Genomic DNA, 23,859 nt, shown 5'->3' on the forward strand with positions numbered 1-23,859 from the left:
GAGCTTTGTTACCTTGAAGGACATCAGATTTCTAATGTCTTCTTCAGGTGTCTGATCATACTTGCATTTAGTGTACCTTTGTGCATGTTGTATTCAGAGATGTGGAGTACTCTGGTCTCATCCTTCTGTGATAGTTGGAAACTGCTCTTGCATTTATATTTCCTTCCAACTGCTCAGCTTGAGAAGCGGCAGTTGTGTAGGTTATGTTCTACCCAGACTTCACCTTTCAGCTGTAGTCTGTTACGTTTTTCTTTCCACTTTGTTTCTTTTTGTCCTTACTTTAAACTCTTTCCCCCAGTTTTCCAGCTGTTTTAATGAAATTGTGGTGTTGCTAGCATCTCACTGGACCTCAGGCTGAACTGCATCTTTTATCCTCTTTTTGTCTTTTTCTTTTTGCAAATCTGTTCGTCAGGAATCCACAACTGTGCTCAGAACGCTATTTCATGTATATATATATAGAGTTTCTCTGATGCTCTAAGTTCAGTTTGAGGCTATCTGCAGACCATAATGCTATGGTTAACAGGATTCAGTCCCATTCTTCCACAGAAAGGCAAAGACGTAAGAATTTAAGAAATGTCCTGCTAGGGCTGATGGTCCACTAGTTCAGGAGTCACAGGCCATTAGCGGATGCTGCTTAGGGAAAGCATGCAAGGCTCAGCACTGTTGTGGCCTTTCTGTTGTGCTTGCTCAGCATCCGTAGGTGCTGTTCATACTTTTTAAGTAGCCCTCTGTGGACTTGCCCATGAGTTTGCCTCTCCCGTTCTGAAGCTGCTGGTACTGCTTGCCCCTGGAGCCTCCTGTAGCAACAGATTCCAGAAGTTCACTGCCAGATGGGTAGAGAAGTACTGTATCTCGTTTAATCTGATCTCCTACTAATTTTATCAAGTGTTATCAGTTCTTATACCAGGGAATTTAGTGAGCAACACTTCTGCATTCACTTTATCTGCCATATTTGTGATTTTTGTGGTCTGCAGTCATTGTCATCTCCTCAGCCTTGCAAACTTGAAGGGTCTCTGCTCACATGGGAGCTGCTCCATGCCTTCATCATTTTAGTTGCCATTCTCTGGACTGTGTAGCTCTCATATGTCCTCCTCGCAGAACAGAGATCAAATCTGCAAACAACATTTAGAATGTGAGCGCACCAACGTTTCATATGGTGGCAAAATGCCTCCCCTTTGACTTGTTCTCGGTATCCTTCCTAATGATGGCCTGGTTTTTTGTTCTGTTCTGTTTTGTTTTGTGTTGTTTTGTTTTGTTTTTCTGTTGCTGATCACTAAGCTGATGATTCCATAGTGATTCCGTGAGTCACTGGTGACTCCAGGATTTCTTTGCGGAGTTGTAATCACCAGTTCCAAGTTCAACAAACCAGGCATAGCGTGTATTCCCCTCCCCGCCACCCCACATTGTATAATTTTACTGTTATGTATATTGAAGTCCTTTTTTTTGCTTATTCACCTGATTTCATGAGGTCCTTTTGAGTTTCTTGCCTTTGACGTTACTACTTCCCTAAAGGATTTTGAAATCTAGTCAAGATAAACTCTCTGGAAATTAATCTGATCAAGTGGTGGATGTACTTTGCAGAACAATTTAATGCCAATAGCCTTAGACATTGTTATTGAAAGAAATGTCTTTGTATACACTGTCGTTCTATAAAGCATTTTATGAAGAGGAAAAAAGAAATTAAAATCTTGGCAGGATGTAAATCTACACATTTGCAATCTATGCAACTGAGATATTAATGTTCAAGTATACCGATTACTGAATATACATTGCTAGTCTGACTGGAATTTGTTCCAATTTAAGTCATTCTTAAATTCATAATTTTATGGTTTTGTTCGTTCATTGGTTCTTAAGAGCAAAGAATTTTGAGAAACACGGTAGCAGTCCTAATATGGGTTGTTCTGTACAACAGCATGAATTTGTGATGGTGGGGAGGTACAAGCAGGTTATGGTTTCTCGTAATGGTTTTAATAGCCATGTAAAGTTAAATACTTGAACAAAGAGTTCAGTAAAGAATTTTATAGATGTGCTTCCATTAAAATAAACCATAGAAGAAACCAGATTTACCCGTGAACTTAAGACTGAAAAGAATCGAAGAATTGAGGGTCTTGTGATCTCAAAAGACTTGCTTTTCTATCAAGTTTCTCTGTGCAAAATACCAGTGTGGATTTTTGTTTGGCAGACCTTAAAATCTCTTAAAAGTTAGATTGGGTTAGAGTAACCCTAAGTTAGATTGTGGGTAAGCTGTTACATGATATTTATTATGATTTTAGTGATTTAGTGTCCAGTAAAATGGTAAAACAAGTTACTAATTTAAACTCTTGACTAACAGTCACTTGTAACTTTAGTTGTTTGCTAAACACAAATTTTGGGCTGTAGAAACAACTGAGTTCAGGCATGCCCCAAATAAGACTTTCTCCAAGTGAGCTGAAAGGTTTGAAGCCCCAAGCCATAGTTTAATTCACTGTAGTAATGATTACAGAACAAGGTGAAGGAAACATTATTAAATTATAAACAAATGACAGATAAATATAAACTATGTTTTTCTCTACAGCTTAACCTTTAGGTTGAGCATTTAGACCTTGTCCTGTAATTACAGATATTAGAGAGTATCTGCAAGGGCTGTTCTCTCTTGGAAAGTCTTTTCACTCATAATATCTTCAAATAAAGCTCCTATTTAATGAAAATACATTTTGGAAACAATTTGTTCATTAAACTGAAGATACACTTAAGTGCTTGCGATATGTTGTTCGTCTTTGCTTACAGTGAAGAAAAATATCCCTTTAGATATTATGTTTTTACTTATCAGGAAAAGGGTATAGAGATATGTATATAGAAGAGCTTGTTGAGCTACTTCTTTTCTTGAAAACAAAAGAAAATCAAACCAGTGATGTGGTTACAGCTAAATCATTAGATGAGGAGGTGGAGGTTACTTTAAGGAAAAAATTATTAGGAGGATTTTTTATTTTTGCCTCATCATTGTTCTTTTAAAGAAGTCTATAATATTGATTTGATGTGGAAAGACACAAGACAACAACTGACGGTCTGTGAGAAAAATACATCTCAAGCAAAGTAGTTATTGTTTAGGTAGATGTTAATGGAAAAATACTCGCTTTTTTTCCCCTTCCCTAGATGCAGTTGGTTTTGTGCAAGTCGACAAAGTTTGGACTGGAATTCTAATTACCTTTTATTGAAAGAGCCTTAATTCTAGGTTGTATTTGTCGAGGCACTCTTCCCACCCCGTTTTCTCACACATGGATCTTAGATGATCGTTTTGGAAAGGCTCTGAAATGCCAATACATAACTTGCCCTTAAATACAGTAGCCTGGTAGGAAGTAGAGATGAACAATGTGACTTTCAGTGGTCCCTGTGTTCCCCCACCCAGGGATCATTCATGAATTGCATAGAAGAAATCAGACATTAGCAGATATTTCTTGTGTCTATTTGTCTGAAGTAAGATTAATTCAGGAAGAAGTCACTGTGTTACTGTGCCATTCTAGTACGTAACAACTTTTTCTGTCATTCTAAAAAAAATATTTGCTCTTGCGTGAAGTTCTTAGAATATCACTTTTTAGATTGCTTCTGCTGAAGGTACTTGAATGACCATGACTTCTGGTTTTGGCATGCTTCAGACCTTGAAATAAAACAACTAACTCTCTCTTCTTCCTGAAGTGGACTTAACCCTCTGCTCCTCTTTATTTCAAGATGGATCTTTTGATGGTACTGGAGTAATAAGGAGACTGAGTAACTGGATAAAGGATCTCAGAGTATTGATGAACAGTAAATATTGGGTTTTTTTCTCAAATTACCTTCTGGCATTTCAGGCTTGGGGCAGGGGAGCTAATAATTACACATGCCATATCTCATATGGGCCAATGAGATGTAATTTCTCAAACAAATTATCTTTTAACATGAACTAACCCTGTCTGGCAGCATCCTTCATATTTGGGTCTTGTGTACTTTATGCTTCTCGGTTTTGAGAAAGGATTTTATTTTATAAAAAAGTGAAAATGAAAAGTCTTCCTGCCCTTCTCCATTGTGTTTCAGAATTGCAATCAATTTATTTTGGTGTCATATTTTGATGAAATGTGTTTTGCATTCACATGCCATTTCCTGAGCTGGAGTCTGTGTGATTGAAAACTATATGAGCTTTTAGGTCCCTTTCAGGCTGTGTTCTTGAGTATTCAACGTGTATATTTAATGCTGTCTATTGTGCAATATTTTTCTTCTGGTAGTGGTGTTCTTCACCTAGAGTCACATTTTGAGCTTTGTGATCTACATGCTGCCAGGTCAATGTCAGTAACCTCTCTGGTGGTTTTCTAGTGTTACATTCATTTTTTAATGCCTCAGTGCTGAGTATTTAGGAATAGAAAGACAATGACAGATCAGTTAATACTCTGTACTACAGTTACAACCCTAAACTTCCTTAACACAGTGGTTATGCTCACGAAATTTTCCTTCCTTTAATACAGAGAAGCTGTATGGCGACTTCTTGAGTTGGAACCTAGAAGATACCCTCTCCCAGTTTCCTCTAAAACCTGGGAAGATTGCAACATTTACAGTAAACATTAAAGTGAAGCTGGACTTTTCATGCCAAGAAAATCTGCTGCAAGATCTCAGTGATGGTGAGTGTTTAATTTCTCCTTGCTTAGGATGGTTGTACGTACTTCCGAGAAACACTTCTCCAAGTGTTGTGCCATTCATTTTAAAATATGGTGTGTGATGTGGCTGTAGGTTTTCATATGTGTGTCTTGGAATGCAAAGACAACTGTTCAGTGAGCTGTATGAAGACTGAATTTTTGTGACAACTATGAGCACGATAATCTGACCAAACTTCCTATCATGAGACCTTGCCCTGCTATCTTTTTTAAATCTTTGACAGAGTGTGTTTTTGATGTGTCTCTTTGTATCCTTATCTTATGAAGATAAGGAGTTTGCAAACATTAGTGGGTTTTAAAGAGAAATAACATTACGTTGGTCATTTACTTATCCAAGATTGTAGAATTCTTAATCATGGCTGACTGCAGTTTTGCCAGAAGTGACATACTGCAATGCAGGACGTAGTTCCCCTAATATTTGTGCTGTAGAGAAAGTTTCATGTGCTTAAACTCAGAGTTTCTTTTGAATAAAACCCGCCAGTGTTTGTTTGTATTAGAATTACCTGGAATTACAAGTACCAGATACTTGTAATAAAGATTTCCTTTTTATAATAAACACACAGTCTCACTGGAGTAATTCCTATAGTCTGTATTTTTTCAATTGCCTTTTATATTTACACTGATTGAATTAACTTGATAAACCAAGATATTCCTGTATTTAAAAAAAAAATTGCCATTATTATTTGGACTGTTTCCCAGGATCTAATTGCGCTTATGCATTATCAATATAATTAATCTTTAAAAAATAAATATTTTCAGTATAGAAAAAATACATCAAAATTATATGCATAATTATTTGAGTTGAATAGGACTGAGCACTGTGAGTTATCTTGCAAATGTATTTAGACAGAAATTATATTAATTGTTAGTAAAGAATAAAAGATGATTTTGTTTTTTAAACCTCCCTGGTGTAAAATATGTAAATTAGAAAAATATCTTAGAATTTAACTGCACAATCTCCATAGTGTTGCTGCACTAAAGTTTACTTTAGAACTATTTGAGAAACCTGATGGTGGAGGAGGACCACACCCTGATATTACTGTGAAAGCTGCCAAGGAACTGAGGCTTTGAGAAATGCCCTTAACAGGAAAAGTGATTCTGTACAGCAGAAAGTCGTGCTACAACTTCACAGAACTGGGGGGGTGGGGGAGCAGATCCGATGCTAACTGTAGGGTGATGGTCCTGTTTCAGGAGCAGATGATACTGCATTTCGTACAGATCCCTGAGCTCTTGGTCCTCGTGTACCCCGTAGATGACCTCTCTCTTCCATGGGAATTCCAATGGCTTATTGCTTGCGTATTTTATAACAGCTTTTGTTAGATCATAATTCAACTCATTATCTATTATGTTATACGGAAAGGGTATAGGCCAGTCGATTCAAAATTTCAATTGAACTTTGGAAACAGCTTTTATTTGTTGCCAGGTTACCATTAATAGGAAAGATCAGAGACATGGAAATGAGAAGGAACTTCGTCACTGTAATCAGTGTAACTTGAAAAATAATTATGAAAGTCAATATTTTAAATCTAGACATTACCGTCTTTAGTGCCGGCTCTGTTGATTTCATTTTTGTAACTTCCAAATTTGCTCTGTCTCCAAAAAGATTTAAAGGCACTCTGAAGCTGCAGTTGCTCAGCAGTTTTTCAGATGAAGTAATATACAAACAAAATATTCTATAGAAGAGTAAATTACTTCTTGGTATTGACAGCGAGCAGTTGTGGGATAGTGGATTTGGGCCTCTTACCTGTATCTAACTTTTATGGGACCACATATGAACAAAATCTTGGAACAACATTTTTACCTTATTATTTCTGCCTACGGCTTCTTTGAAAGGTTGTGTAACTGAAGCCTGGAAGCAATTCAACATTTTCTTGTTCCGTGATGATAAAGTAGAGGCCATTAGTGCTTCTTTAGAACTTTGGTATCGTTGGATACGATGTACTTTGTGTGTACTTTGAAAGTATTATTAGAGATGCTAAGTACATTGACGTTTTTACCTGCTACTGTAATTTTTCTATATTGCTTTTAACTTTACAAATATTATACTTTCTAAAGAGGCAGGTAAGATCCTGATGTGAAGAACAGCAAAGAGCTAGAAAAATCAATGGCAACTACGACATGACTGTTAATCATATGGTAGCTATGGTACCTTTTGCTTTTGAAGACCAGATTTACAATGATGATCAAAATACTTTTGTGTTTTAAAAGTAATGCCCTTAGCAGGGCATCTGTTACTTTGATCTGTTTTCATTTGCTGCTGAAATTGTTTCCTTTTACGCTGTTTGTAATCAGGAGATAATACAGAAAGGATAAATTACTGATGTTTCTGATGATACACTTATCCAATTGTAAAGTAAACTAAGTTATCAATCAAAATTGCTGATCTAATTCTCGTGCGTTGATGGCATACTGTCTCCTAAAGAAAAATGTTAGATGTTCTTCTAGATTAAAGGAAGCAAAACCACATGAGTAGCTGTACAGGATCAGACCAAGGACCGTCTAGTGCAATATCCTGGCTGTGATAGTGGCTAAGAGCAGATGCCTGAGGGAGAATATAGGGAAATCACGAATGTACATGCTGCTTTCCTTTAGGCTTTTGGGCTTCAACTGTTGTTAGCGTAGAAAATTCCAGAGCCTGATGTGGTTTCTCTGGTTTTAGGCACTGTTAGTCACTCTCAGTGGGTTTCTCATTCATAAAATTCTTTACTCTCTCTGTCAGGACTGTACAACATGCTGTGACAAGAAGAATCAAAGCTGAATTACTTTTATCAGCTTTGCACCTACTGGTCTCCTTCTGATATTGCCTAGTTCTTGTATTGCAAGAAATGGGTAACAGTACATCTATACATCGTACCTACAGTCAGGATTTTATACCTTTCCTCATGTTATTGTCACAGTGGTCTCTTTGGCAGACTGAGGATTTATAACTGCCTTAGTGGTCCCTGTTATTGGAACAGTTCCATACATTGATCAGCCTTGTCCCTTTTGAACCCTTTCAGTTCGGTATGTTTGAGGTGGGCTGCGCGCACTATTTGAAAGGTGATCTATGTATTCCTGTAGCGACATAACGAGCTCTTTGTTTTGTTTTATATTACTTCCCTTGTAATAATGCAATAATGCACAATTTGTCATTTGCTTTTTTTGACTGTTGCTGAACACTGACTTCAGAGATTCATGAATGTGTGAACCATAGCGCCGGGATTTTGCTCCTGAACAGTATGGTATGCTGAGCCCCTCTTATTTCACGTACAAGTTTAGGGTTGGTTTTTCCCATGTATTTATACTGAATTTCATTTGACATTTTGTGGCCCAGTCATTAAATTCCGTACGTTCCCAGCTGTGATGTCAGGAACACGCCATTCTGTCTGTGTTGTATAGGGTTCCATGCTGGGAATTGGTTTCATGCAAATACAGCCCAGTAACATTGCAGAAGAACGCGCATCCATTAAAGCATGTCATTGAAGGTTCTTGTCACAATCTAGATTGCCTTAGTTTATTAACTTTGGAATTAATTACTTTGCAAACACTCTGAACAGCTGGGCATGTGTTCTAGAGACACTTTGTTAATTAGGATTAAGAATACCAGTTGATGAAGATTCAGGGGTTCCCTGTAGATCTGCTTGCTGCAAGTAATTGGATCTCCTGTCCCTCAGCTGAGTCGTTCAGGGTTCCTTCTACATACGTTCTTGGTTTTCTGGTCTGGAAAGTGCAGTGTGTGTATTTAATTTGATTCTAAGGCTGCTGTGCTGGGTAAGACAGGAGGAAGCACTCAATCTGCTTGGTACAGCCAGGCTTAAGGAGCTTAAGTAGTCGGGTCTCTGCCACCTGTTAAATCAAACAGGTCAACGGGATGCTCACATTATAAGCATAATCAATTCTCCTTCCCAGTTGTTATACTTTAATTTCTGAAATCCAGTATTTCCCTAACACTATATGGGAAAAGAACAGTAACTGCTCTTTCTGAATTGCATTATAAACGGTAACTGCAGGAAGCAGTCTTTTAAAAAAGCTTCTGTTACAGGGGGGTGGTGTTTTGCAAAGTTAATGAATTAATCTACAATGAGTACTTCATTATGTAAAATGTTAGTGTTCATTCATTCTGTGTATAGGGAACTTAAAGACAGGTGTGAGAATATTTAAATCCATAAACTCATCAAAGGAACTAATTAATGACATGCTAAAAGAGAAGCAAATCTATGCCTTAAATCTCTCCTTCCCTTCTCTGGGGGAGAAAAGGTTGCAGAGCAATAATAGTGTATTTCTAAAAGCAAGGATCTTGAATATTTTTTAATATCGGTATGCAAGACTATCGCATGTTTCATACTCTGTTTCTTTTCTGCTTAAATGGCTGGCTTTTGTCTACTTAAAAATGTTCCTACACTTACATAGTATATAGACAATATATTTGTTAGAAAGATACCTGGTTCTGAATGTAAATGTAGTCTTGACAGGTCTTCTGAAAAATGAAGTAGCCTAGAGGACTCTATTAGGATAATTGTATTACTGATCATGATGGTGATGGAAGTCCTTAGAGATATTTCAGTATGATCATTTACGTGTTACTATGCTTCGTTGCCTTTATTACATTTAATCATTCAGAATATTTTTTCAAAGTGACTTCATTTCTAAGAAGTTTTTTGTGTCTGCATTTTGAAGATGTCAGGTTTCATTTTGGCTGCACTGTTAATCTGAGTAAATGAGTTAAGTTTTTTTTTTTTAACTACAAACACTGCTATGTCCCCCATAAATTCATCACCATTCACAAATTCAAAAATACTCTTAATTTTTTGAGAACTTTTCTAACAGAGTTCTTCTTGGATTCCAGCTTTAGTGCTTACAGAAGATAAGATGCCTTTTTTCTCTCCCAACTGCCTTTTAATCTAAATAAATAATCTTGTCTTGTAATTTGACTGATATAGGGTGGGGTTTTTTTAACAGACCGTAGGTGCCATAGGACTTAGCCTGTATCAGTTGTACCAGCCGCTATACCAACATGTAGTAAGAGGTACTTCAGGCCCCAAATCTTTACAGTGTAAATAGGTAAGACACAAGGCAAATAGCAATAAATTTATTATTGGCACACAGAGGCTAATTGACCTGCCATCCTGTTATGCTATTTCCTTGCTGAGGCACTTTATTTTAGCATCTAATGTAGTGTGCCTAAATAATTTCTAGTCTGTGATTATGAATTTCTTTAACCTTCATTTGCTCCCTTTCATTGTATTAACTTTTACTTTAAATTTAACTTCCAATTCCACTTCAGTTACTTCACCAACCTCAGGAAGGAATCCTTACTTACACTGCAGTTGCTGTGGTTAATTATTATTCCCATTGTCTTCAAATGTAATGGAGTCTCAAAAGAAGTGCTTAGTCTGCTACATGTTGTCTCTGCCCTCCTCCTGGGAGCCAGAGTTGATGCATTCCTCATAGCTTTGCCGGGAGTACTGCTACCTGTGGTCTCTTGTGTGGCAGTCTTAAGCATGTTTTTGAGAGAGGGAAGGAACTGCATCTTAATGCCCATCTGTAGCGTGAAGGGTGAAGTGGATTATATTGCCTGAAACTCTTATCTACTTCTGTGTTATTCCCCTCTTTGTTGCCACAGACAGCAAGTTTCTAGAATTCTGCCCACTTTCAGCAGAATACAAGATCGTTCTGTTTTTCTATGGAAAAAAAAAAGTATATTCTGGTTTGGCAAGCATACTCTCTCTCCTGTCTTGAGTTGTTTTTTTGCTCTTTTTTTCTGCATGCTAAAGTACTTTAAAACTGTAGTGGTATTCTTAGAAGAGGTTGCCTACCAAGAGGGTTTTTGTTTTGAAATTTCTTTCAGGCAATGGATTGTCAAAATAAACGAACGGGTTGAGGGGGCATTTAGTTTTCATATTTTATGCTCAAATTGTGTAGTTTCCAAAACCTCTGACATATCTCTTGGGTTATTTCATACTGCTAAAACACGTAAGAAAGAAGCTACTATGATGTTCTTCCATTTTTTAATATGTAGTAGTTAACTGACTAACGGCCAAACTCCCCTCTCTCCCCTGCCCCAGCCGCTTGCTCGTTCCCGATAGGCTGAGAAGGCCCATGGGCTGAGGTAAAGGCCAGGAGATCACTTAGCAGTTACTGTCACAGGCAAGACAGTCTTGGCTTGGGGAAAATTATGTAATTTACTGCCAAATAAAAGAGACCTGTGTGGTGAGAAACAAAAAGACAAACATTAAGTCAACATCTTCCTTCCCCTTTCCCCAGTCCCACCCTCACCCCTCCACTCCCGACCCCTCTCCCCCGAGGGGCGCAGGGCTGGGGCTGGGGGTTGCGGTCGGTCCCTCGCAGCCCCTCTCGGCCGCTCCTCCCTCCTCCCACGGCTCCTGCTCCAGCGCGGGCCCTTCCCCGGGCTGCAGCCCTTCAGGGACAACCTGCTCCCGCCCGGGCTCTCCAGGGCCGCAGCTCCGGCGGGAAACAGCCCCCGGCTGCGGCCTGGGGCCCTCCCCGGGCTGCAGGGGGGGCTCTGCTCCAGCGGGGTCTCGCCAGGGCCGCAGGGGAGCCCTGCTCCGGGCCTGCACCTCCTCCTCGGAACCCTCTTTCCCCCCCCGGGGAAAAGGCTCAGCTGTGCCCTGCGGTGGGGCCGCTGGAGCCGGCTGGGACCGGCTGTGTCCGGCCTGGGGCAGCCCCGGCCGCCCCTCACAGATGCCGCCCTGCAGCCCCTGCCAGGCCCTGGGCATGGACACTAGATAGAATATTAAGTGCATTTCATGTGTCTTTAGGAAACAGCAGTAAGTAGGTTTGTGCTGCTGTTGGATTGTAAGTATTTCTTCTGCAGAGTAGAGGCAGTTCAACCCAAACTCTTACACTGTTTTGCATCTCATGTGACATTGAGTTGCCACAGAGTTTGAGACCACTGTAGTTGTGACGCACCTGTTAAAGAGCTTGTATATTTTTGTTACCTGGATCAGGCCAGCGATCATTGTACAAGACAGCGTTACAAGGGAGCTGTGGATTAGAATGGGATGGAAGCTGTCCCATGCCAGCTCTTTCTTCAGTGCTTAGTCATCGGGTTGTAAATCTACAGGTTTAACTCCCTTAGTAAACTTTCCCTCATTCGAATATGGATTTGTGTGGGATTTTTCTGTGTAGTGTGCTGTGAAAGTGGCTAGTGTAGTTAAATTGACAATTTACGTAACATTTGAGAAGAGAGAGGAAATGCCGGTAAGAGATTTTGCTCTGTTGTGACAGCAGTGACTGCGATGTTGGAAAGGCAAGCTGTGTTTTTGCAGTTACCATGGGAAAAGTGTTGGTCATGTGCTGTTACCATGGAAATATTCAATGTGGATTTATAGAAATTAGGAAGATTTCTGGACAGAGCAGAAAGACAATTGTTCTTTTTATAGTGAAAGGCTGCTCAAGCTGTTTGACAGTATGGATTGTCAAAAGAAAACTGGAGGATTTAGCATCTTCATATCTCTAAACTCCATGAGAGGAAATAAAATGTATGAAGTCTCAAAAAATACAGATATCAAGTAATTCAAACCTTCTGGTGAACTGCTTCATTGATGCTCTAAATTCTTCAATCACCTGTTTTCTTCTGCCATCATTAAATTCTGCAACCTTCCAGGGCTTTTAACAGAATGTTTCATTCTGTGGTGACTGTTTAATGTACTGCAGAGGAGCTGAACAATGTCTAACCAACTTTGCTGCCTGGTCAAAGTACAGAAAAAGCTAAATAATTTAAAAAAATTGCTAGCAGCACAACTTTAATTTTTTTTTGTCCTCTGGCAGAGAAGTCCCCTTGCATAGTGAAAGTTTTGAAGGGATGAGTCCTTTGAAGTATAACATGGCGCCTGGCACCGGGCTCTATGTTATGTGCCAAGTTAGAGTGCCACAGACTTGAAACAGAAAGTTTGACCACTACAGTGGTTACCTTAGACTTTCCTCTTAGCCTGAGGCAGAAAACATGTTTCCTTTGCTATTGTACCTCCTTTTGCAAGTGCAATTTAGAGAATAAAAAATTCCCTCTTCCCCAAAGAGAATGGAAAAAGAAAGCAAAACTTGTGCCTTATATAAAATGGAAAATCTGACTAATGCTGTGTAGTTTTTCATGCTTGGTTCTTTTCATGTTTTTCTTTGCAATTTTATGCACCAATCAGTGTCAGCTTTTGTTTTAAATATAGAAAATCATTCATCAGGTTGAAAAGAATACTTTTCCTCAGTTAAAACTTTTTATTTTCATTTAAAAAGAGTGGATTTCAAAGCCTGCAATGCAATAAATTTATCATGAATTTTGTTGACATGCTGTCTTGAACTTTTTAGTGTATTATTGCATCAAATCTTTGGCTAATTAAGTATGTTTGCTTTGATATCAATTGACTTGTAAGAGATGCTAAGAGTTGGTGGGGTTTAGTACCTTGTTATTTCTTATGCAAGTTGCAAATAAAGTACCTATTAGCCCATACAAAAGTCTTTCGTGCTGTCATCTCCCTTCCTTTCCCTGGTCATCATGGGCTAGATAAGTCCATGATTTAATATAGCTGCATTATAAGAGAAGAAGCTTGCTTAAGTTTAGTTGGATATTAATACAAACTATTATGTTTAGCTGCTGCGTTTTCTCGTTTTCCAGGATGGTCATAAAATAACTCACATGATTGTTCCCAGTTGTACCCAGTTCAGACTTATCCCTTCTGAGTTTTCATCAATTAGGTGCTGCTGGTAGATTTTTCTGCAGTGGCCCCATATGGATCAAATATGTTTTACTATTTAATATTAATAAACACGCTTAGTTTGAGTGTTCATAGAGATTAAAAGAAGAATTCTAACCTCTAATGAGGAAAGCCAGCTGATCCTGCATACGTTTCAAATGAGTACAGCGTAGACAAGTTCCTTTCGTGCTCCGGTTGCTCTCAGGGTTGGTTTTTTTTTGGTATTGGGTTTTTTTTTTGTTCATTTGTTTGTTTGGGTAGTTTTGTGGTTTTGTTTTAATGTATAGTATCTTCAAAGGTCCCTTGCAACCCAAGCTCTGGACAGCATAAAGGAACAAAATCCTGCTCTTCTTTGGACTGTTGGTTTAAATCTAAATATTAACAAAATTTTAATAATAAATTGTATATCTACTTTTAATGTATGTTAAGACTTCGTTATTTTAATTTTCATGTTCCTCTGACTTTCTGATTCAGTAGTAGTTTTGACACATTTTAATGGCTTGTGCTTAGAATGTAGCTTTGGCGGGTTGAGAAACCCAAGTATGCCGCAGTGTATTTATTTACCTTCAAGTTACACGACCTTGTCAGCAATAAAATATACTATTAAGTTGACATGTTGTCTTTTATTGCTATACTATATACCAGTACACAGACTGCTAGTAAATACAAAACTGAGGACATTCCTCTAAGAATATCCACTTCCGTTACGCTTTTTGTTGACTGTTATAACGTAAACCTTAGTTTCCATTCTGTCTTTGTTATACGTGACCAGTGTTATATATTTTTACATCAGCAGATGGTACAAAACACGACTTCACTCTTTTCCATTCTTTTCCACAATGCATACTTGAAAAAGGAATCCTCAGGCCTCATTTTGGAAGTTAGTTTAAAGTTATTAAGCAGTTGATAGGGTCACTATCATGGAAAAGCACAAACTTTTGTCTTTATTCTTTTTTTAACATTGTAATTATTAAAATTAATTTAATATTATTAAATCTAATGTCTCTGTGATGTCTCAAATGCAGTTACCTTCCTTTCTTGTGACCTTCACTAAGTTTTAGGTGTATTCCTGTTTGAGTATTTTTGGCTTTTAGACGAAAATATAGCAAAATAATCTTTACCTTTTGTTTTGCCTTTTTGTTTAAAATGTTAATATTTCTTTTTGTGTGTTTTCTCTCCCTTTGAAAATACAGACATAGATTTTTTGGAATAAAATGTAACACCAGGCAAGCAAAAGTAATTTCATTTACTCTCTTTCTAGATGGAATCAGTGTTAGTGGACTTCCGCTCTCCAGTCCTTTTCGGCAGGTTGTCAAACCAAGAGTAGAGACTAAACCTATTAATCCACAAGAAAGCAGCAAAGTTGGTGATTTCAGTCATGTGAAGGTAAGTGACATCAAAATAAGTAAAAGCTGTGGTTTTCATTGTACTGTGTTATGGTTTGTTGTGTGATTAAAAAATAAAGGTTTCTTTGCCTCATAAATATTTCCCTTTGCTTTTATTTTTATAGAACAGCTTGATGTTCTGTGTTTGGATTGTTATGTTAGAACAAACAAACAAAAAAGGTGAAACAAGATCAGGGTAAGAGTAGAAATCGTAAAGTGTTGGTTATCAGTACAGTATACTGAAGGAACTGTCAGTTCTTCATGTTGATTTCTTACACTACAAATACTGCAGGAAGGTGCTTCTGTTGAATTCTTGGTTTTCTTATATTAAAATGTACAGAAGAATTTGTACCTTCTGAACATTTTGGGATCAAAGTGTTACCTTCACACTTCCAGTAGTAAGCCTTCTAGAGTTGTTCGTGTAAGTTAATAAAACAGACTAGTTGAGAGAGCCAAGAGAAAAGTGAATAAAAGTAGCAGGAGGAAAGAACAGTTGTGCAGGTAGAAGCTGCACTGTGCTTATTGAGAGAGAGTCTTCCCTGGAGTAAGGTACTGTCTGTTTTTCTGCTGAAGATATCACCTGTTGAAGATGTAAACTTGTTGTTTTGAGCAGTGAGATGAGAACAGCTTCATCCAGGCCAGATTTGCAAAAGATATGATTTAAGATGAAATAACAGAGTGTAAAAAATGTACTGTAGCACTTCATTGGTCTCTTCCATAGCTTTGGTGAATGTTTTGTATGACCTGTAGTATTTGATACGTTTCCTGCAAGGATCTGTGTTCTGCAGTAGTTCATTCAGTCAGAATTTAGCTCGAGTGTTATACACTGCAATATTTGGCTTAGCATGTCTTTGGCTGAGAAGCAAACATAGGCTTTGCTTTTCTCAGTAACTTGCTTTGTGAAGTTTTTTTCTTCCCAGTGAGATTGTTTACAATTCTATTTGATCAATAAACAGGTGAAGCTATTAATTTTTGTTTCTTTTGGACCATTAGCACTGCTAATTCATCATCATTTGATTCTGCAGTACAAAAAGGATGATGACAGCATATGAAAGATTATAAAACATTAGTAAAGTCTTTCTTTCTATTTTATGACGTAGCAAGGTATTTCCAAGTTGCTCATAAATATAATCAGCGTGACTGAGGAAAGAGTTTGATATTTAAGTGGGTAACATGTCCAGCATAATTTTTTAAGTTTAGAACTTTGTGTAGAATGTCTGACCTATAGACACTTATGACTTAAGGGGAATGTTATTTTGAAATTGGACTAAAAATCCAGAAATACAGAATTTCTTTGCACAAAATACATGAAAAAAACCTTTTGCTGCACTTTTTGCTTGTCAGCCAGTTGTCCTGGCAACTAAGAAGTTGCAGGTTTACAATGATCTATGTGATGGTATTACAAGGATGTTGGAGAGCTGTAAAGCAAGAACGTGTTTTTTAGCAATGTATAGTGAAACAGCCTGGTAGGAGTGCACATGCTTGATTCTGTTGTTAAGTTTATGAAATGTTTTTTAATTTAATTAATTGGTATTCTGTATTGGAAGGACCTTGCAGGTGATCGAAACCATGTTCAGTAGAGAATATACAGTCCAATAGCATTAAGTGTTTCATTGCTCAGTAAATTTATCTGTATATGGAACCTGATTTGTATGACTGCTGTACAGCTCCCATAGCATGCCCGAAATTAGCAATTTACTGTGTTAACATCTATTCTAAAACAGGCTTAATCACTAACCTTGCACTTTTTGTAATGTTTAGAAGAGATGATTTGGGGGGGGGGGGGGGGGCGTGGGGGGGTGGGGGGAATAAAAATCAGGGTGTTAAAATAGTCAACAGGATAAAGGCCTGGAGGAAGTCTACAAAATTATATTTCTAATTGCTTAAATTATTATCATTCTGATCATGTATTTGCAGACAACATCCATGATAGGAAAAACATTACTTATATTTTCCCAGTATTTATAAGATCGGTCTATTTTAGATGAGGACAGAGAAAACCGCAGCAAGGTGTTGCCATCTGTAGGGTGATTTACAGTCATGGCTCATTCCATTTTAACAAATCTCCATTTCTATAACTTCCATTTCTGTTTACCGCTTAATAATTTGATCCGCCTGGATTAAAAACACTTAAGAAGTTCAGAAATATTTAGATTATCTTAGAAGTGTTTTTTGAGTCACCAGACTAGCCACATAATTAAGTCTCTGTGTATTTGTGTATACAGACATACATAGTTGGTACTGGGTAAATGACCAGAAGAAATTACCTGTCATAACTGAAGAGATTGCGTTTGTCAGTTTAGCTGACTATGTTACACCTGGCTGCTAGTCATTTTGTGATAAAGTATTATATCCAGTTCATTCTGCCGCTGTCTTTATTTCTGTTTCTTTTTGTTTGCGACTTCTCTCCACTTTGACAGTGCTTTTTAGTAGGAAGAAATGTAAGGACCACCAGTAAGTAGCTTAAAATGAAAGCCAGACAAATTCCAAATAAACCATCAGGCAGTTATTATAAATAATTGAGTTAATTAAGCATTTAAAGATATAATTAGAATGTGTTCTGGTCCAGTTTTCTTGGCTGGGTTCTGAGGGGTTTGCTGTATTTTTAGTTTTGACTTGCTTGGTTATAGACTGGGTGTCTTTGAGCATACATGAATATGTATTTGTTGTCAAGTGCAAACGCTTTTGATTGTAAGAACATTATTGTCTAAAATGTAGCAAGCTGGGATGTATACAAGAGAGATGATCCAAGGTTCCCTTTGAACTCGAGTCTCAAAATATTTGATATTTTTGAATCTTTTTGAGTGCCCTAGAACCTCCTTAAAAGATACTTCAGTTTCGCTCTGTTGCTGCAGAGCAATTCAGTGCATGTGGGCTATTGCTTGTGTCCTGCACAGTGCCATTTAGAATGATTTCTTGATTATCTCTTAAGGTGTATCTTGTAATTGTTAAGCCAATTAAAGTGGTTTGACAAGGACTAATGTAAGAAGCAAGTGGGAGTTTTTAAGTTAAGAAGTACGATTCATCTTAAACAAATGGTATGTGTGGTGAAAATGCTCTGCTGTTGTTTATTCATGATTTAGCCATAGGTGTCTGTTGTGAATAGTCAGGGGTACTAGTTATTTTTCAGTTCTACATGCTGTGCATAAGCTAGTCTTCAAATGAAGGTGATCTTTTGCAAATGAAAATTGATGTAAATCAATGCTCCTCTTGTTGCTGATTCTGAAATGTCCTTGTTTGGATATTTATAAGTCTTAATGCTTAAACCTTCCCTCCCCATTGTTTTGCCTTACAATTTTTGTGGTTCAGTCTTGGATATTGCCACTATTGCAGTTGAACTTCTCTGCAATCTACAGTTTCAATTTTGCTACAGGCTGTCTTCTACCTTCTACACCAGTCACTAGCTTCTGGAAATGACTGTTATAATGATCTCATAAATTCAGTATAAAAATCGCTTTATGACCTCATCATAAAGCTTGCTTATACCCTCAAGCTGACAGAATATCACGGTGTAATATCATGTTCAGATGTACTCTTTTCTACTGTTCACTACTGAGTGGTTGTGGTAAGTGTTGTCTAAAAGCTTTGGCCGTTGTAGGGTACATCTGTACGGCAGAGTGAGTTAGCCCCTGCTCAGCTCTGCATGGCTGTGGTTATACTGGTACATGAAATAGTCTGTTTTAAGGCTGAATATGCTACTTTTTAAGTAACTGCAGTGTGTTTACATATTCATCTATTCTGTGTCTTAATGCAAAAGCTGCAGAGAGAAGTTTAAACAAATACAATCTCTCAGCAGTGTGTTAACCTAGGGAATTCTGTGCTGTTTTTCATATTTGGAAGCTGAGATTATTTGCCTTAGTCTAGTTCCTCTTGGTGGTGGAAGAAAGACACTCTTACTCCATGCCACACATTATGGACTTGAGTCTTAGAGATCAGTCTGATCTGTGGAAATTTGGTCCTTAAAGTCCCAGTGATTACCGTCACGTACCGGTAATTCATTGCTACTTCCTTTTTGTCACAAGGTGAAAAGGAGAATTATTCATTAAGATCTCTCGGTTCAACGTAATGTCCATGGTTTCTTTGGAATAAATCTTCTGGGATTAAGAATAACTGGACAAAAGACCAAACCAAGAGTTGAAAAGAAGTCTTTTAGTTGAGTGAAGAATGTTTTGAAAGCATATTGTGAGTTTTGTCAGACTCTTGATTTAAGCTGTTAAACATTGGCATTGATTACTAGCCAGTTTAGATGGGCCTTGGCTGACTTATTTATTTGTTTTGAAACCTTTATGTTCAGAAGAATTTGCCTCTGCATACTGAAAATCAGCTGTGATTCCAGAGATTCAGCTGCAAAAACTGGAGAGGTTTAAGTAATCTCATGGAACTCCTCTGTTCCTGCACGATCAGTAAATGGTAGGAAGTGTTAAAATGTGGTATGTAGAGCTAATCTAATACATCGTCTCAAATGTATCTTTTCTGATTTAGTCAGCAGTGTATTAAAATGAGATACAGGCCTTAACTGGATTTTTTCCGTGCAGTTCTCAGGCTCTGCTCTTCTAGTATGAAAGTATGCTGTTAATTGAGATAAACTTTGTGTTGTTGACACTGTAAGCTCAAGCTCCTTTTACCTATAAGCCTTACATTTGTTCTAAATTTAAGAGAACAATTTGGATTTTTTTTTTTAAATTTTTTAAATAATTCTGGATCCTGCTGAAGTTAGTGAGGATGTTGAATTTATGGAGCACAATTAAATTTTGGTTGGCTAAATGCGAGTTTAGGAATGAGATCTTAGGCACAGACATATAACCAGAGTTAGGTGTTCTACCTCCACACTGGCCTATTTCGGAATTCAGTACTCTACTTGTGAATTCTGTTGCCCTGAGTTCTCCTTCAGTATTAAACACGTTAAGTCTTATGAAAGAAAAAAGGATAACACAAGTCTCTGTCTCTGTTTTCCTAATAACTTTCAAGCCTGTAAAAGAGAAGATAAAAAATCCCAAACAAAGCTCTTTCACTTCCCAAGTTGATTTTTATCAAAATAATATATTTTTTTAAAATAATTAATTGACATCTGTGAGATAAGTACCAGAAAGCCTGTCACACTTCCTGAAGTCTGCTCGGATTGGAGCCATGAGCTAAATCAACCATTGCCAGGTCAGCAAGATGGTTTTTGTTGTCTTTCTGGCCAAGAATTGCAGGTTTTCTTGAGATAAAGTAGATAATAAAAGTAGAGCTGTTCTGTAAAAACGAGAGTGTGAGATACAGATTCTTGGTAGTTGGTACCTGCCTGGCAAAGTTTGATTATGATCTGAATTTTGACAAAGGCTTGCAGTTTTTGAGTAGTCTAGGTCTAAATGCTCTTAATTTTCCTTCCCTGTGCAGTTTGGCATTGCTTATAATTCCTTCCAGTGTTTTTGGGTTCTATAAATAGTTGAGTATTCAGCACTATTTCTGTGCACCAGCCCTCTTCCTCTTCTGTGAATTGTTCCATCAAGAAATGAACACTGTGTTGTGCCCTAGAGAGGGTTGTACTTGAGAACATGAAGAAAATATTTTACTAAAGCTATTCTCTAGAGCTGTAGGAAAAATAAATTTGCTTCTCCCCCTTGGATTTGAATAAATTCAATTCATTCATCTCATCTGCTATTTTACATTCAGTGTTATCACTGTAGTAGCTGCAATTTCAATTCAGTGTGTTTTACAACTTCAAGTACTTCCTATTTTTGCCATTTTATTTGAGATGAAAGAAGCATTAAAAATTTTGTACTGTATTGATAGAAAAAATTCTGAGTAAATTCACTATCTGCCTGTGAAACGCACTGTCTTCTCCAATCTTTTTTCACTGTCACTCAGTAAACAAGAAATGATACAAAGGTCTTTTCCGACCTGAATGATTCTATGATAGTCTACTTGTACCCAAACAAATCTCTCATCAAGGATAGCTGCAGCAGGTACAGTCTGCTATGTAAACCACAGTTCATCTTTCTGTCTTGTCTAAGGTTGAACAAAGAAGAATTAAAGTTGACATCAACACAGTAAACAGAGCTTATGTGAAGTGTAACAGACTCTGCCGTCATGAGAGCTTCTTTCCCATGGCCATCGTTGGCCTTGTTACTCAAGTACAATAAAATCCTGTCGCTGTAGTTAAGATGTGTTGGTATCTCTTGAGACGAACAATTTCTGGTAGTCATCAGCTTGCCAGACTACATTAGAGTCATTAATATAGTGAGTATCAACAGCAGATGTCATCCAGATCTGTTACCTGTGCGCTGAATGTTCCAGTGCTGCACATTGGAAATATTTTGGACAAAAGGAATTTCCTCTGAGCAGCTGTTGTAACTTGGAAGGTAATGTTAGATGAACCTGTTTGGGGATGGGAATACTCTGAGATCGCTGTGAAGTCCAAAAATTACTTTGGGTTGTTTATCATGCTAATGCCTAAGAAGTGTTCTTGACAATTAAAACAGCAGTGGGTGGTTACTGCCTGTGGTGGGTTGGTGTCTGGGGGGGTTTTGGTAGCGGGGAGGGGGCTACAGGGGTGACTCCTGTAAGAGGCTTCGAGAAGCTCCCCTGGCTCCAGTTTCGGACCCACCTCTGGGCAAAACCACACTAATTGGCACCTCTGCAAATAATTGTATTTAAGAGTGAAGGACAGTGTGCAGTGAGTTCTTTCTTTGTGGTTCTTTGTTGATGAGCGGGAGAGAGAAGGGGGATGTGAGAGAAACAGCCCTTCGGACACCCAGGTCAGGGAGGAAGGAGAGGGGGAGCTGTGCCGGAGCAGAGGTTCCCCTGCGGCCCATGGTGGGGTGGCGGCTGAGCCCCTGCAGCCCCTGGAGCCCAGCGGTGGCCCAGAGGTCGCCCTGCAGCCCGCGGAGGGCCCCAGGCCGGAGGAGCAGGGCCCGGGCCCGAAGCAGCCGTGGCTCCGAGGCAGCCCGCGCTGGAGCCGCCCGTCGGTGGGAGGGCGGCAGCCCCGGGAGGGACCCGCGCTGGGGGGTTCTGGGGAGCTGAGGCCCCGCGGGAAGGACTCGCGTTGGGGCAATGGGTGGAGGAATGTCTGCCGGGAGAGGGACCCCGCGGTGGGGCAGGGGAGGGCTGCGAGGGCCCCTCTCCCTGAGGGGGAAGGAGCAGCGGAGACACCTTGTGCCGGACGGACCGTGACCCCCATTCCCTGCCCCCTGCGCTGCTGGGGGGGAAGAGGGAGCAGAGCTGAGCGCAGGAAGACCGGAGGGCTGGGGGGGGAGGTGTGTTATTTCTAAGACCTGATTGTATTCGGAGAAAAGCTGGCAGTGTATTAAAAATACTTTCATGGATTTGGTTTATTTTCTGTAAAGCAAAATTCTGAATACAAGGAATTGATGGCATCATGCTTTTTATTTCATTCTGAAACTACTTTTATTTTGTCTGTTTCAAAATCCTCTTGCTATGACACAAAGTTGTCCTCAACTGAGTATCCGTACATTCTGTTTAGTAGCTTTGCATTCGTGAGTTCTCATGTAAGTTCGGTAAAATTCATGGCTGCATGTTCATTTTTTGCTAGATATTAAAATCCTAATCCTTTTAAATGTGCTGTAATACAATCAATATTGTACAAACTTGCTTGAATAATTTGTTCTACTGTAATTGAACTTGTGCAGTTCCACAAGTGCCTTCGCAATGCTGAGGGCCCTCCATCTGCAGATCTCCAGCTCACCTTTAATCCACTGCTTAATTCACCCTGTTCTTCCTCCATTTCCTCTCTTTTCACCTTGTAGGTTTTAATTTATAACTCTGTGCTAAGGTCTCTTCACCTTTATCCTTGTAGCTATTAGTTTATAACTTGAGAGCCTAGTAAATAACATAGTAGGTAAATCACATACCAAATAAATACTACTCATGTCTTGTTTACTTTTTTTGGTATCTCTTTGTTTCTTGGTTTGTCCCTGAAAATAAGACAGACTACTTTGTTATCGCTCTGGGAAACTGCTACCTGGAGGAAATAATTTTTCGAACTTGTGAGTGATTTAGTCAGAAATATAAGTTTACATGCAGTGTTGTGAACGTACATTATATTTCCTTTGACTTAGATCCTAATAATGATGTTGTATTACTGTTATAAATCTTCCCCTGAAACAGTAACAAGTGGCCTACCACCAAAAATCATTCTGATGTGATAGACTTAACCAAATGAGCTTGTAAACAGGCATTTAGGATAAAAAGATGTGTTCTTCAGAAGAGTGGTTTGTGAGAGAGGAGACATTCTCCAAATTATGGTGACTGGAACAGTTACTCCAGAAACATAGTGCTACTTTTGATGCTGTGCAGGAATTGCATCCTGATCATCTTCACATCCAAAAGCTCCTGTTAGGCTTTCATCAGTAGCTAGTGGTAGCAAACAGTGTCTCCATCCTAGTTGTATTCGTTTGTGTAGCCGCTGCTATTGGCACTTTCTGCTTACACTTCTTGTCTAGAGCCAGCTACCGATAGCCTCTCTGAAGGTATGGAAAAAGACATGAATGAGAAAGGGTAATTTAGGCTGGTTTTCCTCTATTTGGAGCACTGTGTTCTGATCACTAAAATTTAGTTCTTACATTATGGAACGGTCGAGTTCAAACTGTAATGATCTAGAAATTTGCTGCTGAAGTTGGTTTCAAACTTAGGTTACATTTTTGCTTAAGTATCGCTCATCCTGCTTATGATAATCTCTTCTTGCCAAATGTGAGATGGAACTTTTTTGAGATCCCATAAATTTTATGAATTTAATCTTTTCTTGTGGTCTTTTAACCACAGGAATGCAGTGCAGTGTCAAATAATGAAGAATCACTTTTTGGAAAGCTGAGATAAACACCGTGTACCACATGCAGGACTTTTGTAGCAGCATATCCTTGGTTTGTTTGAAATTGCTCAGGTTTTATTCTGTTCTTTTTAAAAATAGAGATCAGTTCTTTTCTCTCAATATGAAAATAAATAAATCTTCAAGTAAGTTCAGTTTCTTAAGTTTTCAGATAACTTTCTTGAAATATTCTTGATTTCTCCATCACAGGCACAGATCGTAGTTGTGCATGGAGGTTTGTTCTGGTTTTTGGGCAACTAGCCAAAGGTGTTAAAGTGCATCTTAGTAAAAAAGAAGAATCTTTAGGCTGCAGATCTTCTGTT

The 23,859-nt window shown here is 38.5% G+C and overlaps 1 protein-coding gene across 2 annotated transcripts in view; it reads left to right on the plus strand.

Moving 5' to 3' along the window:
• The window catches only part of TRAPPC9 (trafficking protein particle complex subunit 9), a 502,283-nt gene that overhangs the window by 95,354 nt on the left and 383,070 nt on the right, over positions 1-23,859 (plus strand). For both annotated transcript variants that reach the window (XM_086465055.1, XM_086465056.1), the window contains 2 exons: positions 4,473-4,625; positions 14,607-14,731. In XM_086465055.1, coding sequence (XP_086321181.1) covers positions 4,473-4,625; positions 14,607-14,731 — 278 coding nt within the window. The remainder of the gene's footprint in view (positions 1-4,472; positions 4,626-14,606; positions 14,732-23,859) is intronic.

Source organism: Leptosomus discolor, chromosome 5 (genome assembly GCF_034619465.1).
Source record: "Leptosomus discolor isolate bLepDis1 chromosome 5, bLepDis1.hap2, whole genome shotgun sequence".
In the NCBI taxonomy this organism is placed as follows: domain Eukaryota; kingdom Metazoa; phylum Chordata; class Aves; order Leptosomiformes; family Leptosomidae; genus Leptosomus; species Leptosomus discolor.